This window comes from Ahaetulla prasina, chromosome 11 (genome assembly GCF_028640845.1).
Source record: "Ahaetulla prasina isolate Xishuangbanna chromosome 11, ASM2864084v1, whole genome shotgun sequence".
NCBI classification, from domain to species: Eukaryota; Metazoa; Chordata; class Lepidosauria; order Squamata; family Colubridae; genus Ahaetulla; species Ahaetulla prasina.
Genome location: NC_080549.1, coordinates 13,019,644 through 13,036,707, shown reverse-complemented (window position 1 = coordinate 13,036,707; position 17,064 = coordinate 13,019,644). Strand labels below are relative to the sequence as shown.

Below are 17,064 nucleotides of genomic sequence, written 5' to 3'. Positions count from 1 at the left end.
TGTATGTATGTATGTACAAAGCCTCTAGCCTTCAGGAGGTGTTAGATTAGGGAGGTTGGACCTGGAAGAGAAAACGAAATCGAGTCCTATCCAATGATGTTCATGATGGTGCCCATTGGTTTATTCTTAAAAGTACAGTTTGGGAAGCAGCAATGTTCAATTTCTAGGGACCAGTTGTGTCTTTTCAAGTAGTCACAGCTTTTTGGGAAAAAAAGCTCCCACAGAAGCTTGAAAAAGGGCAGGATGGTTTCATGAAGGGCAGAGACAAAAGAGAGATCCAAAGTATTTGGAGCTAATCATTTCTGAAGTCTGTACAGGTTTGAGTTATTTTGATGAGGGTCGTGTCCTTTGTCAGGAATGAATGGAACATCTGCAACAAGGTGGCGGGCCTCTGTGGCTCAGACTGGTAAGACAGTCTGTTATTAACAGCAGCTGCTTGCAATTACTGCAGGTTCAAGCCCCACCAGGCCCAAGGTTGACTCAGCCTTCCATCCTTTATAAGGTAGGTAAAATGAGGACCCAGATTGTTGGGGGCAATAAGTTGACTTTGTATATAAATATACAAATAGGATGAAGATTATTGCTAACATAGTGTAAGCCGCCCTGAGTCTTCAGAGAAGGGTGGGATATAAATGAAAAAAAAAAGAAAAAGAAAAGAAAAGTTCTTTCACATCTTATATGGGGATGGACGTATCTACACCCTACACTGGTTTTTAGAAAGGATGAAGCAGCTTCACAAGGCAGACGGATACATCTTGGTGTCAGACATCACCCTGAACAAAAGCAGGTTTAATATTCACAAGCTGGCAAAGCAATTAGCACAGCGGTTCTCAACCTTTATAGTGCTGTGACCCCTTTAATACAATTCCCCACGATGTGGCGACCCCAACCATAAAATTATTTTCGTTTTGAATTTATCGTGCCTGAAGCCGTATTGGCTAGCGATCTGAACTGCTTGCGATTGCCTTGAGGACGGAGGCATTAAAGCGGAGACTCCTCCCCTATTAAGTTTATGGCGCCTGAAGCCAGATTAGGCTAGCGATTGGGAGTGATTGCAGCTGGCTTGAGAGGGAGACATCAGAGCAAAGATTTCTCTCTTTTTTAATTCATCGCGCCTGAAGCCGAATTCGGCTAGCGATTTGAAGAGCCTGCAGCTGGCTTGTGGAGTCAACCATTGGAGCGCGATTCTTCGACTCGCAAGTATACTTCCCATATTTCCGATGGTTTTAGGCGACCCCTGGCAAATCGTCATTCGACCCCCAAAGGGGTCCCGACCCACAGGTTGAGAACCGCTGAATTAGCAAATAGTTAGAGACTGGGAATCAGAAGCCTATGAGCTGGAAGCAATTGCTAAGATGTGGCTTATACCAGCAGCTGCCAATTCTAAGTCTCTAGGAGAACTTGAGGGACTTCTTCAACAAGGCGAAGGGCTTAGATCTTTGTCCTGTTAGGAGAAAAGGGGATTGTGATTTAGGGCACATCTAAAGGCTGAAGTTTGGGTCACTTGCTTTGGATTCCTGTGAGGACTCAAAAGTTCGTTGCCAATGGAATGGGACATACCTAGCAATTTTGCACATCTTTTGCCCAAGCCCTAAATTATTCTTCACTAGCTAAAATGTTCATGTGTGAGGGTTTGGAGGGGGGTCTCACCAAGGAACCATAGTGGCGCAGTAGTTAGCTTGCAGGATCGCAGGCTAACTCTGCTGGCTGTCAGCAGTTCGATCCTGACCGGCTCAAGGTTGACTCAGCCTTCCATCCTTCTGAGGTTGGTAAAATAAGGACCCAGATTGTTGAGGGCAAGAGGCTGACTCTGTCAATCGCTTAGAGAGGCCTGTAAAGCATCTATGGAGAGGTATATAAGTCTATTGTTTTGAGGTATTTTTGTTCAAAGTCCAGCCAATGGCTAAGCTCTTTGTTCAAGATACCTTCTTCAGTTCTCCTTCTCTTCATGAATTTTTGTCCTAACCAAAAGCCTATCATAGTTCAGCTTTCTCTAAATACTGGAAATTTTTAAGAAAATGTTGGATAACCATCTGTCTGAGATGGTGTAGGGTTTTCCTGCCTGGGCAGGGGGTTGGACTAGAAGGCCTCCAAAGTCCCTTCCAACTCTGTTGTTATTATTATTATTATAAACCAGGGGTCTCCAACCGTGGCAACTTTAAGACTTGGGGACTTCAACTCCCAGCTATGCTGGCTGAGGCATTCTGGGAGTTGAAGACCCCAAGTCTTAAAGTTGCCAAGGTTGGAGACCCCTGCTGTAAACCAATGTCATCCAACAAAATGGCCCTGTAGGTCTCAGGATTTCCAGCCAGAAGTCTAATCTTTCTTAGGAATAACTGACTGGGGAAAACATCCACACAAAACATGCGTGTGAAAGTTGTTTTATGCCTTTCCTCCATTTTTTATGATGATGCATCGGGGAGGTAGACTTCCAGGGGAAGTCAACTGAGATAATGCGAGTCATCAGAAAATTCCTCCACCTTAACATACTCTGAGACTGTTTGCTGCACTCTACCTCCGTTATTGGGGAAAGCATTCCGTAATTTCTCCATGATATCTTCTAGACACAAGCTGACATCTTGGGACTTGGCGTCTACTTCATCTGTGAGAAGGGAGAAGAAAAGTGGTCATGCCAAAACTGCAGAAGAAACCAGGAAAACATCAAAGACGTGTCTATCTACCTCCCGAATACTCCCGGGCAGTGGTGGGATTCAACCAGTTCGCACCACTTCGGGAGAACCAGTTGTTAACTTTTTGAGCAGTTTGGCAAACTGGTTGTTGGAAGAAATCATTAGGGCAGAGAACCGGTTGTTAAATTACTTGAATCCCATCACTGTTCCTGGGGAAATATAAGCGAGCCTACTCCACCTAGAAAAAGGGACACGGTAGCTCAGTGGCTAAGATGCTGAGCTTGTTGATTGAAAGGTCGGCAGTTCAGCGGTTTGAATCCCTAGTGCCGCGTAATGGGGTGAGCTCCCGTTACTTGTCCCAGCTTCTGCCAACCTAGCAGTTCGAAAGCATGTAAAAAACATGCAAGTAGAAAAATAGGGATCACCTTTGGTGGAAAGGTACAGCATTCCATGCACCTTGGCCTTGAGTCATGCCGGCCACATGACCACGAAGACATCTTCAGACAGCGCAGGCTCTTTGGCTTTGACATGGAGATGAGCACTTAGAGTCGGGAACAACTAGCACATATATGCAAGGGGAACCTTTACTCCACCTTGCATTGCAAAGACCCCGGTCTTACCCTCTATCAACATAGTTGGCTGCATTGTTTTCTTGGCTGCTACATATTTTAAGTTGTGCATTTACCGGCACTTTTGTAAATTTATCGTGTAATTTCCCCCCACCCCCCTACTCTTGTTCTCTGCCCAGGCACTAATATAGAAAGGTGACTTTAAACATCGAGTCAGTGTTCCTCAACTTCGACATGACTTCAACATGACTTGAGTTTAACTCATAGAATCATCTATTACAATGTCCTTCCTGTCAAAGACTACTTCAGCTTCAATTGCAGCAATACGTGAGCACACAATAGATTTAAGCTTAATGTTAACCGCTCCAATCTTGACTGCAGAAAATATGACTTCAGTAACAGAGTTGTTAATGCCTGGAATACACTACCTGACTCTGTGGTCTCTTCCCAAAATCCCCAAATCTTCAACCAAAAACTGTCTACTATTGACCTCACCCCATTCCTAAGAGGTCTATAAGGGGCGTGCATAAGAGCACAAGGATGTCTACTGTTCCTGTCCTATTGTTTCCTTTCTTTATATTCAGTTAATTTAGTTATTACATACTCATACTTATATATATACTTATATATTGTATAGTTATTTCATGCTTACACTCATATATACTGTGTGACAAAATAAATAAATAAAAATAAAAATAAAATAAACCTTGGTAACTTGAAGAGGTTTGGACTTCAACAGGTGCTCCAAGAAGCCCGTTTTTAGTGCGTCACCAAGCAACAAAATGAGAAACTCTGGGAAAATATACTTTAGTGCAGGGGTCTCCAACCTTGGCAACTTTAAGCCTGGTGGACTTCAACTCCCAGAATTCCCCAGCCAGCTTTGCAAAGCTGGCTGGGGAATTCTGGGAGTTGAAGTCCACCAGGCTTAAAGTTGCCAAGGTCGGAGACCCCTGCTTTAGCGAGAAGGAGGAAGAGCTTCACAGCGTAACAGAAAACCCACCTGCCATTTCTGTGTTTGGAGTGCTGGCATCTTTTTCCCTAGACTGGCTCCCATCTGATGCGTGAGGAGAAGAAGCCACGGTGGAAGTGGCAGAGCTTTCTTCTTTAGAATTGGCTGGTGGCTGGGGAAGATGGCAAAGAAAATTAACAAAGGCCTGCGGCGGCTTTCGAAATTAAGCTACGAGCTCTGTGAGCCTCGGGTTGCGAATTGTGTTCGCGAATCTCAGCACGAGACATGTTCCACAAAAGAGAAGCGGCACATAGATAAAAATTATAACTGTAACATGTCAAGATTTGTTAATGCCGGTGGGGGGGAAGTGGGAGGCAGAAATTAAGATGAAGAGAAGACAGGACTGTAAAAAAAAGGGCTTTTGTTCTCTTTTTTCTGCCTGTGAAGTATCGGATTTGCTGGAGGAAATGGGAACAAGCAGATTGGTAACCATTTGGTGAGCTCAATGTGGAGACCATCCAACTTGCACGGACTTCAAAATACTCAGCCGTGGCATTCCGAAAACTGGGCTGGAGAAGGTTGAATTGGGCCTTGATCTTCTCTAGGCAGGTTCTGAACTAATGGATAAAGATGCAGGAATGCATGTTTCAAGGTAAACAGTAGTCCAATTTCTCAGCAGTGTGGAACAGGCTGAGTGAGATGTTGTAGATTCTATTTTCTTGACAATGCATAAGCAATGACTGGAAAGTTTTGACCAATGACAATAAAGCTGCAGTCTACATGAAGGTCTTCATATGGATTGAATGTCGGTCTAAATTGGTGGTGGGTTTCCCATTTGCATACCACTGGTTCACCCTGTGTGTGCTTGTGTGCGCAACGTCCACACAGGCGCTTTGCTTGCACGCACGTGTTCCATGCATGCGCCTGGCCTCAAATACCTGCCTAAATAGGATGACTTAGAGCTGGGGTGGGTGGGCAGGTGGGTGGGCGGGGGCAGGGGCGGGCCCACCCACGATTTCTGCTACTGGTTCGCGTAAACCGATACGAACCGGCTGAAGCAGTACAAACCGGCTGAACCAGTACGAACCGGCTGAATAGCACCTCTGGTCTAAATGAAGTTCAAGGTAACTCAGAACAGATCATTTGGATATTTTCCGTTTCTTCCTACCCACAAACCTGCCCACTTCTACAAAATAAATACTGGTGTGCAGTTACCTGAAGGAGCAGCTCCCTCAGGCGCTGCAGCTGAGATTCCAACTGCTTGTTGTGGTCCTCCAAGATTTGCATCCGGGTCTCCAGGCGGCTCTTGTGCTGTCGAAGAATGCGGGCTTCAGCCAAGAGCTCTTCACTGGGTGGATCCTGGGCCGTTTCAGGAGCTCCTTGGGCGGACTCGGCTGCCTCTTCGTGCTTCCACTTCAGACGTCTCAGCTCTCCCTGAAGGACCCTGTGGAAAGGAAACCTGTTAGAGCAACCAGCTCTCAATTGCTAGACAGCAGCTGTTATGTCCTCCTTGCCTCTGTCCGAACGATGGCTTAATTAGCCGGCTCTTATCAGCTCTGGCAGCAAAAGAGCCAGCGTCTGCCAAGAGCCCTCGTTAGCTGCCAAGAAGCTGGTGAGTCACAACCTTCAGCTCTAGTCAATCAGTGGATTTGCCTGATACAAAGAGACACACCAGCTCTTGCTGCCTTTTATATCCTGTGGGGTGTGGCTCCATGACTCAGCACTTCCTAGTCCTGCCCCTCCCCTGCTTCTGTTGTTCCCTTCTCTCCTGCCTACGAAACCTGGGATTCAGCCAAGCCTGATTGCTGTCAGCTGGGTCTGCAGGCGTGGCCAGGGAGGGGAAGAGTCAGGGGAAGGAGGCCTCGTTATCTCTTTTGCTTGGCCTGCTTCTGGCTCCTGGAGCTGAGCCAGGGAGGCCGGTGCTTCCGAGGTAAGTCCTGACGGCCCTTCCCCCTCACTGTCCAAGTCACTTTCTGGCAGCAGGCCCGGCTCCGAGTCACTTTCTGGCAGCAGGCCCGGCTCCAAGGCACTTTCGGGCATGGGGCCAGGTGTCAGGCTACCCCCGACGGCAAATAGGAAAGAAATCACCTTGACTCCATTTGGATTGGAAACAAGTACTTTTACTTTTACAGTCTGGTTAGCAGCCAAGCAAAGCTGGAACTGAGACAAAATATGGCAAACATATCATATCCCCCCAATTGTCCCTCCTCCTCCAGGAGGTCAGGCTGGTCTGGTCCAATGCCAACTCCTTCACGGCCCCTCGTGGTAATCTTCTTCCACAAGTCTCTGGATGTCAGTCAACTCAGGAATGCAGTGTCGGTTAGGAAAGCGCGCGCTGATAACACTCAATCATTAATCACCCCTCCTCCCAGTTATGTCAGCCGACACTAATAATAAGCTCCTTTCCCTTACCCCGGGCGGTGGTATGATTCACCTCATGATCCTAAAAGTTTATAATACAGAAATAAACATTTTACATTCTATCTACTGATATAATCATTTAAAAGTAAATGAAGAGTGGAGTGGAGGCTGACATTCGGCCCTCCTGCAACAAGGACGTCAGTCCTAGAAAGAAAAAAAAAGAAGTTAGGGTTTGTCAGGATATTTTTATAGAATTGTGCTATTTTTCCGAGGCATGAACATCTTCTTTGTTCACCCATTCAGCTTGGGATAATGGAAGTGTTTCCAAGAAATAAGATATTGAATTTTATTTCTATGTTTTCTTGAATCTAAAATTTCTTTTATTTCAAAGTGTTGTTCTCCCTCTATGAGAATTGGTATAGGAGGGAGTGTATGGTTAGGACGGAAAGTAGATGTGTGTTCAGGTTTCAGCAAACTGACATGGAAAACGGGGTGGATTCTCCTAAGTGTTTTTGGTAAATCTAGTTGTACCGTCACGGGTTGATGATTTTACTATTGGGAAAGGTCCCACATATTTGGGTCCAAGTTTTTAGATTTCTGAGTGGTTTGAAGATATTTGGTGGAAAGATAAACTTTATCGCCACTTGATATTTGATCTCAGGGACCTTTTTTATCTGCTTGTTTTTATGCACGGTGGCGTCGTCGATCGCCTTGCGAGTCATTTTCCATGTGCTTTGTATTTGATCTATCCATTCTGATAAAGAGGAAACAGTAGTTTCTTCCTGTGGGAGTTCGAGATAGGAACAAAATCTTGGCCTGAAGCTATTTTAAAGGAGTAAATCCGTGCTACTATGAATTGAGTTGTTGTAGGCAACTTCAGCAAAAGGTAAGAGATCAGCCCAATTATCTTGCTGGTAGTTAACATAACATCGGAGATATTGTTCTAGTACAGAGTTCGAACGTTCACAGCTTCCATTAGTTTGAGGATGATGGGAGGAGCTTAATCCTTAGGCGGAACCAATGAGTCGTAAAATTCTTTCCAAAATTTAGAAGTGAATTGAACTCCTCGATCTGAAATGATGCGATCAGGCACTCCGTGAAGTCTATAAATGTGTTGTACAAACAACTTTGCTAGAGTCTTTGAGGAGGGTATTTTGAACATGGAATAAAATGGACTTGTTTGGAGAAAAGGTCAGTCACTACCCATATAACAGTATTGCCGGAACTTTCAGGTAATTCCACTATGAAATCCATGGATATTTCTTTCCATGGGGTTCCTGGGCTGGCTACCGTTTGTAGTAGTCCAGGAGGTTTTCCGGAGGTCTTTTGGATGATGCACAGACCGGGCAACTTGCTACATATGCTTGAATGTCTTTTTAAGACTTGGCCACCAAAATTGTCTTTTTAAGAAGATGCAAAGTTTTCACAAATCCAAAATGCCCTGCCATCTTGGCATCATGGCATCGTTGTAGGATGGTTTCTCTAAGTGATAGAGGAACATATAGTTTTGTTCCAATCCAAGCTAGTCCATCACGGAGTGGGGATTCATGGAATGCGTTATACCAGTCATCGGTATTTAAAGCTTCTTTAAACGATTTGGTTAGTTCATCTGGGAGTGAGGGGTCAGGTTTGGAGTGGCTTCTAGTTATTGCTGGGGCCGCCAACTGTTGCACGGGAAGTATTGGTTGAACCACCTCGGAGCGAGTGCAATTGTATTGGGGTAAACGTGAAAGAGCATCTGCTAAGAAGTTTTTTCCTCCAGGAATATACTGTAAAGTAAAATTAAAGCGGTTAAAATATTGAGTCCAACGGGCTTGTTTAGGCGAAAGTTTTCTAGGAGTTTTTAGCGCTTCCAGATTTTTGTGATCAGTCCAAACTTCAAAAGGATGATTTGAACCTTCTAAGAATTGTCTCCATGTCCGTAGAGCCCAATGAACTGCAAACGCTTCTTTTTCCCAAATAGCCCATCGTCTTTCGGTTTCAGTCAATTTTCGAGAAGTGAAAGCACAGGGTTGTAAATTACCATCAGCATTGTTTTGGAGCAAGACGGCCCCGACTGCTACATCACTTGCATCAGCTTGTATTACAAAAGGAACATCCATGTCAGGGTGTTTTAAAATAGGTTCGGCGGCAAAGAGTCGTTTCAATTTTTCAAATGCTGCTTGACATTCCATTGTCCATTCGAGGGGTAATGATGGTTTGGGTTTCGTGTCTCCTTTAGTTTTTAAGAGGTTAGTGATTGGTAAAGCAATTTGAGCAAAGGAGGGGATGAATTGACGATAGAAATTTGCAAATCCCAAAAAACTTTGGAGCTGTTTGCGTGTGCGTGGGGGGGCCCATTCCAAAACAGCTTTCACTTTTCCTGGATCCATTTCTAACCCATCAGCCGAGATGCGATATCCTAGGTAGTCTATTTTGGTTTGATGGAAATCACATTTGGATAGCTTGCAATACAGTTCAGCAGACAATAACTTTTTGAGAACTGCTCTTACTAGTTGAATGTGTTCTTCCATGGTTTCTGTATAGATGAGTATGTCGTCAAGGTAGACAAGAACTCCTTTGAACAAATGCTGATGGAGTATTTCATTTATCAGTTGCATAAAAACTGCAGGCGCCCCCTGCAGACCAAAAGGCAGTACTCGAAACTGGAAACACCCTAGTGGACAGTTGAAAGCGGTTTTCCATTCATCCCCTCCTTTATACGGACTCTGTAGTAAGCTTCTCGAGGTCCAATTTGGTGAAGAACTTCCTTCGCTAAATGTGCTAACATATCTTTCATGAGTGGCATGGGGTATATGTTTTCGGCACAGTGCGTTCAAATTTCTATAGTCAACTATAAGACGAAATGAGCCGTCTTTCTTTTCCCGGAACATCACAGGTGCGGCCACGCGAGGCCTAGCTGGTTGGATAAAGCCCCGCTCTAGGTTTTTGTCTATGAACTTTCGCAGTTCTCCCAATTCTTTTTGGGTCATGGGGTAAGCTTTTGGTTTTGGAAGTTTTACCCCCGGTAGGATGTCGATGGCACAATCAATAGGCCTATGGGGAGGTAGAACGTCTGATGCTTTCTCACTAAAGACTTCCCGCAGGTCCCAGTACTCCTTAGGTATCCTTTCCTCCCCATCTATCCGTTCAACCATTGCCCCCCATTTATCTTGGAGCATGGCCATAGTCTGACTCTTCTTGGAACCCCCTTTTCCTTCTTTTAACGCTCTTGAGCGGAACCGTAAGACTCCCGTTCTCCAGTTAATATGGGGGTTCCATTTCCGCAACCATGACAGTCCTAGTACCAAAGGTTGGTCCATTCCAGGGCTACTATGAAGTTTAAAATCTCGCGATGGTCTCCAATTTCCATTTCTATGGGTTCTGTTACGAAATGGGCGGGTCCTCCCCCTGCCACACTGCCATCCAACTGGGCAAATGCTATGGGCCTGCTTAGGGTTCTCAACCTTAGTTCCATTTTTTCTACTAGTTCGGGACTGATCATGCACCTAGTACATCCCGAATCTAATAACGCTAACATTTCCCCTTGTTGCCCGAGGAGGAACATGCAGGTTGACTGGAATGTCCAAGGGCTCCCGTGCCCAACTCACCAGAAAGTCTTCGTCGGACTCCGATGTGGTTTTGCTGTCATCAGTGTCGGTCGACGCTTCGCGGTCCTCTTGGATGGGCGTGCCCTTCTTGGCAATGCCGTCCTCCACTTTTGCTGGTTTTCGCGCCTTAGGAGGTGGGTTCACTGCTTCCTTCTCACCACCAGGGGTCGTGCTTGGGACCAACTTCACTCGACAGTCGGCTGCCCGATGGCCTCTTTTCCACATCTGTAGCACGAGTCGATCGTTGCCTCCTCCCTCTGGTCTAGGCGTGTCCCTTGAGGGCCACCCAGGAGAATGGGCCGGGTAAGGTCTTCCAGTGCGCTGCCTTCTGCTACGGTCCTTCGCTAGTTCAATTTCCATCTCTGCTGCCAGGGTATACCAGCCATACAATGTGGTTGGAGGCTCGTGCCGGCACAGTTCATAGAGATCTCCATTCAGGCCCTCTTTGTAAAAGTCGACCAGGATCACCTCCGACCACCCTCTCATCAAGGGACTAGATCACTGAATTCCTGGGTATAATCAGCCACCGGTCTCCTCCCTTGCCTGATGGTTTTCATTCGACCTTTGGCCTTCTGCTCTGCCAGGGGTCCTCAAACCTCCTCCTTAGTGCCGTAATAAAATGCTCGTAATTTTGCAGTAAGGGGGAGTGGTTTTTATACAGCGACACAAACCATGCAGCTGCTCTTCCGGTCAAATTGTGGGTCACAGCTCTAACTTGTGCTGCCTGTGACCAATAATCTCCCCCCCAGTCTAACATGTGGTCATTCACTATCGCCAGGAACAATTCCAGCTCCTTCGCATCTCCATCAAATTTTTCTAATATGGGGGGAATTTTTGGCTTTTTCCTTCCCCTGCGCGGCCTTGCATGGTCAGCAGGTGGCGCCTGGCCCCCATCCAATTCAGCTTCCTCTGGGGAGAGAGTTTCCGTCTCTTCAGGAATCTCACCACCCTGGAAATCACCTCTAACGGGCCTCTTTGTAACTTCTTCTTCCTCTTCCCCTCCCCCCTTGGAGGACTGAACAGGGGATTCATACCTTTGGCGAGCAGCTTGCCTTACTTTCACTTCACGAAATAGGCGTAGTGCTTCTTCCAATTGGAGGCCGTCTCTGACTTTCTGCTCCTCAGCCCACTCGGAAAAAGTGCGCAGTTTCTCCTTTCTCCTTGTAGTTACTCCAGAGGGAGGTTCCTTGAAATCGGGTTGCCTCCTCTCTTCTTCCAACTGCATTATCTCCAGCTCAGGGTTAAAACTGACAGAAGAAATATCTCCGGACGCCTCCCCCAGTTCAGCCGGTAGCAGGCCTTCTATCACCTTTGGGTTTTCTTCCCCCCCGGTATTGCGATTGCAATCCTGGTTGGTAGACATGATGGGAGTTCCAGCTTAATGTCAGGCTACCCCCGACGGCAAATAGGAAAGAAATCACCTTGACTCCATTTGGATTGGAAACAAGTACTTTTACTTTTACAGTCTGGTTAGCAGCCAAGCAAAGCTGGAACTGAGACAAAATATGGCAAACATATCATATCCCCCCAATTGTCCCTCCTCCTCCAGGAGGTCAGGCTGGTCTGGTCCAATGCCAACTCCTTCACGGCCCCTCGTGGTAATCTTCTTCCACAAGTCTCTGGATGTCAGTCAACTCAGGAATGCAGTGTCGGTTAGGAAAGCGCGCGCTGATAACACTCAATCATTAATCACCCCTCCTCCCAGTTATGTCAGCCGACACTAATAATAAGCTCCTTTCCCTTACCCCGGGCGGTGGTATGATTCACCTCATGATCCTAAAAGTTTATAATACAGAAATAAACATTTTACATTCTATCTACTGATATAATCATTTAAAAGTAAATGAAGAGTGGAGTGGAGGCTGACACCAGGTTCGGAGGCGGGAGCCACAACAGCAGCAGAGAATTAAGGTTTCGATGGAAGAGAACATTTGTAGCTCAGGGTTGAACTGTGGGGTCGTTGGTACTATCTGAGCTTGGTTGTTTCCTTGCAAACATTTCATTATCCAACTGGGTAACATCATCAGTGCGCTGGTGATGTCACCGAGTTGGGTAATGAAACCTCGTCAAGACAACAATCAAGCTCAGAGAGCACCCCAACAATTAAGGTTTTTCTCTATCTCCTTATTGCCATCTAGTGGTTGTCTGCATATTTGCAGTCTGGATCAGGTAACTGTAAATCCCCACTGAGCGACCAGTAACAACTCACCAGAACAGGGGGCTTATCCTTCCCATGGATTAATTGGAGTTCAAAGAAAATTCCAGCCTGGAATATTCACTGGGGAATGATGGGAGTTATCTTTAGAAACACAGCTCACATGGGGTTTGCCAAGTTGTGCTTCAGTGATTACATTATTGGATGGTTGGGTTACCAGATCTGGTTTTCAAAAATTCAAATAACCAGAAGAGAGAAGGAAAAAAAATATGCAGAAAACCAATTCTTAGCTGCTAAGAACTAAGGGTTGAATAGATGGAATAACTGCTATCTAGCAATTGCCTGGATTTTAGAAGACCAGATCTGATGGATCTAAGGAAGGACTTCAGGAGCTCTGCATAGAGCAGGGCTCTCCAACCTTGGTAACTTTAAGCCTGGAGGACTTCAACTCCCAGAATGCCCCAGCCAGCTTTTCTGGCTGGGGAATTCTGGGAGTTGAAGTTCACCAGGCTTAAAGTTGCCAAGATTGGAAACCCCTGCGGTAAGAGTATGTGCTTCCCATGCAGAAGTTCAAGCGATCAGCACCATCTTACCTGTTTTCGTCCTCCAGATGGGCCAAAATTCTTTCCAGTTCTCCTTTATCATCTGTCCTGGTGCCATTCTGGGCCTCTTGGCTGGAGATAGGTTCTCCGTCGGTGACAGGGCTGGAATGGCGCAAAAGATATTGATCTTCATCCCTGTTGTGAATAGAGCTATGATGAGGTTGAGGTAGTGGAGAGAAGAGCAACTGGGTTGTGAGGAAGGATGTGAATCGATGGAGAAGAGATGGAGATGCGAAAGGGACCAAAGCTTCCATGAGATGAGACAGGTGGGGACGTCTAAATTCTCATGCATTTGCCAGGGTCTACCAACCCCCAGCTGCCAACCTAGCAGTTCGAAAGCACATAAAAAATGCAAGTAGAAAAACAGGGACCACCTCTGGTGGGAAGGGAACAGCGTTCCATGCGCCTTTGGTGTTGAATCATGCCGGCCACATGACCACGGAGACGTCTTCGGACAGTGTTGGCTCTTTGGCATTGAAACGGAGATGAGCACTTAAGAGTCCGGAATGACTAGCATGCATGTGCAGGGGAACCTTTACCTTTACCTTTACCTATCAACCACAGAAGGACCATAAAGGTTCCCCTCACATATATGTGTAGTCGTTCCCGACTTTAGGGGGTAGTGCTCATCTCTGTTTCAAAGCCGAAGAGCCAGCGCTGTCTGAAGACGTCTCCAAAGGTGCACGGAACGCTGTTCTCTTCCCACCAAAGGTGGTCCCTATTTTTCTACTTGCATTTTTTTTACGTGCTTTCGAACTGCTAGGTTGGCAGAAGCTGGGACAAGTAACGGGAGCTCACCCCGTTACGCGGCAGCACTAGGGATTTGAACCGTTGAACTGCCGACCTTTCGATCGACAAGCTCAGCGTCTTAGCCACTGAGCCACCGCGTCCCGAGAGAAGGACCATATCTGCCCCATGTTTCCCTTTAAAGGGTTTCCTCCACTGATCAGTCGTGTCAGGAAGAAGTAGCACCAGCAGGATACATTGTCCTGGGGACAATTTTGGGAAGTGGACAGAGTAATCTGATGCTCTCCATGACCAACTGGACACCTGGCAAAGGGAGGTGGCCCACCAGAGGATGCTCAGCTTCAAGTTCCTCTCTAACTCAGAAGAGAGCCTATGAAGAGGGATGCTTTATTTTAGACCCCACGTTAGACCAGCCCAATCAAATCTAAGCAGATGATTAGGAACTATGTTCCTCTGCCCAGTGTCTTCTGACCTCCTCATATCCCATCATTTGCAAGATGAGTTGGCTTGGTGGGCTAGCTTAGATCTGCGGGCTGAGATGGGTCCAGGATGACAAGGAGTTGATATGCAAAATAAGAGGGGTGGTGGTGGTGATGAGGGAAACGTGAGAAGTTGCAACTCACAAGCTATCATCCGGAGAAAGGTTGTCGTTGTAAAAAGAAGAGGTCTGGCTTTCCATCTCTGCCAGCCTACAAGAGAAGAAAAGCAGAGTTAATAAAGAGGACTAGGGGAGACATGATAGCAGTCTTCCAATATCTCAGGGGTTGCCACAAAGAAGAGGGAGTCGGGCTGTTCTCCAAAGCACCTGAGGGTAGGACAAGAAGCAATGGGTGGAAACTGATCCAAGAAAGAAGCAACTTAGAACTAAGGAGAAATTTCCTGACAGTTAGAACAATTAATAAGTGGAACGACTTGCCTCCAGAAGTTGTGAATGCTCCAACACTGGAAATTTTTAAGAAAATGTTGGATAACCATCTGACTGAGATGGTGTAGGGTTTCCTGCCTGGGCAGGGGGTTGGACTAGAAGGCCTCCAAGGTCCCTTCCAACTCTGTTGTTATGTTATGTTATGTTAAATGATGGTCCCCCCTTGTCATCTAAGGTTTGCATCCTTACATTTTTTGTGATATTTATTAATATGGATTTTAAGACAGACACAAACTTCAGAGGATAATTAGAACTGCAGAAAAAAACAATGGCTACCAACCTGCCTTCCATTGAGGATTTGTATACTTCCCGAGTCAAAAAGACGGCTGTGAAAATATTTACAGACCCCTCAAATCCTGGACATAAACTGTTTCAACTCCTACCCTCAAAAAGATGCTATAGAGCACTGCACACCAGAACAACTAGACACAAGGACAGTTTTTTCCCCAAATGCCATCACTCTGCTAAACAACTAATTCCCTCAACCCTCTCAAACTATTCACTAAGCCTGCTTTACTATTGCTATTAAATTTCTCATCGTTCCTATCACCCATCTCCTCCCACTTATGACTGTATGACTGTAACTTCGTTGCTTGTATTCTTACAATTTATATTGATTGTTTCTTAATATGATTCAATTGCTTATTTGTACCCTATGACTATCATTGTTGTACCTTATGATTCTTGACAAATGTATCTTATCTCTTTATATATACTGAGAGCATATGCACTAAAGACAAATACCTTGTGTGTCCAATCACACTTGGCCAATAAATTTCTCTCTCTCTCTCTCTATCCTATCATCTTTCTATCTATCATCTATATCTATCCATCTAATCTGTCTGTCTGTCTGTCTGTCTGTCTGTCTGTCTGTCTGTCTGTCTGTCTGTCTATCTATCTATCTATCTATCTATCTATCTATCTATCTATCTATCTATCTATCTTTTTTCCCATTGTGGTTGTGTGCCACCCGGAATCGCTCTTGGTGAGATAAATTTGATCAAATTCTTTGATTAAAGAAAATAGTCTACCACATTACTACCTAGAGTAGACCAGCTGAGTTTGCTTCTTCTTCCTCTGCCTTTGAACCGGGTGTACCATTTCCTTCATGGTTTGACCTTGGGATTGGCCCTCTCATTCAGCTGAGGGACGTAATGACCTCAGGTATAAATGGTACTTCAGACCTGCCCCAGTCTGATCTTTTAAGGCAAGGATTGGCAACCTTAAATACTCAAAGAGCCAAAAAAGCTCTAACCGGAAGCCCCCCGTTCAATTCTGGAGCCATCTGGAAGTCCATCTGGAAGTCCCCCCACCATAGTGTCTCCTCCTAGCGAGGCATCCTTTTTCCTCTACCTATCCTAACCGAAAGTCCTATCAATTGTGGAGCTGACGGACGACAGGGAGCCGCAGCAGAGGGATGAAAGAGCCACATACGGCTCCAGAGCTGCAGGTTGCTGACCTCTGCTTTAAGGGAAGTAAAACTCTCGACTCCATTTGAAGTGAGGAGGCACTTTCACTAAGAGATGCTGATTGCAGGAGAGTCGAGTGGAATCTAAAATTCCCGTGTGACAATATGTAACTAAAATCGCAGGCTTCCCTGAATCCTCTCCCCCATGGTCTGTCCGTGCTTAGCCAATCCAGCCCCGCCGAGATGTTATGAGAAATTCTGAGGTGTTTGGGCTGGTGAAATTCCACACTCAGGGCAAACGGCCTTGAAGATGCCAGTGCGCCTGTACGAACCAGATCCCAGAACGTTCTGTTCTTCCTCAACTGGCAATTCCTCAATTCCCCCCACTCCCAATTTCCCATCCTAAAGGTATACAGGTTTATTGCCCATGTGTTCTCCCCTTCCTTCCCCAACTGATGACAGAACTCCGGCAAGGATCTGACACAATTTGACCCAAGACAACTGGTGGGTTTGAATTTATCATTGTTATACTTTAGAGTTAGGAAGAGAAGCAGGAATACTGTTGGATAAAAGCCTTAGAGGGGAAAAATATGGCCAGTCTTGGGTAGAAGATGCTTTCATTTGGGGGGTGGGTGAGAGAATAGAATAGAATAGAATAGAATAGAATAGAATAGAATAGAATAGAATAGGGGCCGGTTTAGCTCACGCTGGTAAAGCCTGTTATTAAGAACACAGTAGCCTGCAATTACTGCAGGTTCGAGCCCGGCCCAAGGTTGACTCAGCCTTCCATCCTTTATAAGGTAGGTAAAATGAGGACCCAGATTGTTGGGGGGGCAATAAGTTGACTTTGTAAAAATATACAAATAGAATGAGACTATTGCCTTATACACTGTAAGCCGCCCTGAGTCTTCGGAGAAGGGCGGGGTATAAATGTAAAAAAAAAAAAAAAATAGGATAGAACAAGAGTTGGAAGGGACATTGGAGGTCTTCTAGTCCAACCCTCTGCCTAGGCAGGAAACCATACACCACTTCAGACAAATAGTTATCCAACATCTTCTTAAAAACTTCCAGTATTGGAGCATTTGCAACTTCTGGAGGCAAGTTCTTCTGCTAATCAATTGTTCTAAC

The 17,064-nt window shown here is 45.7% G+C and overlaps 1 protein-coding gene across 6 annotated transcripts in view; it reads right to left on the bottom strand.

The window, feature by feature from the left end:
- Positions 1 to 17,064, bottom strand: part of DRP2 (dystrophin related protein 2) — a 68,481-nt gene that overhangs the window by 6,027 nt on the left and 45,390 nt on the right. For 2 of the 6 annotated variants that reach the window (XM_058197018.1, XM_058197023.1), the window contains 6 exons: positions 14,227 to 14,292; positions 12,848 to 12,991; positions 5,364 to 5,592; positions 4,200 to 4,320; positions 2,516 to 2,602; positions 1,369 to 1,444 (listed from right to left, as the gene is read on the bottom strand). In XM_058197018.1, the coding sequence (XP_058053001.1) occupies positions 1,392 to 1,444; positions 2,516 to 2,602; positions 4,200 to 4,320; positions 5,364 to 5,592; positions 12,848 to 12,991; positions 14,227 to 14,292 (700 nt within the window). In that variant the 3' untranslated portion in view covers positions 1,369 to 1,391. Of the gene's footprint in view, positions 1 to 34; positions 62 to 1,368; positions 1,445 to 2,515; positions 2,603 to 4,199; positions 4,321 to 5,363; positions 5,593 to 12,847; positions 12,992 to 14,226; positions 14,293 to 17,064 lie in introns of those variants that run through there. The other 4 variants (XM_058197019.1, XM_058197022.1, XM_058197021.1 and 1 more) reach the window with 4 other exon arrangements.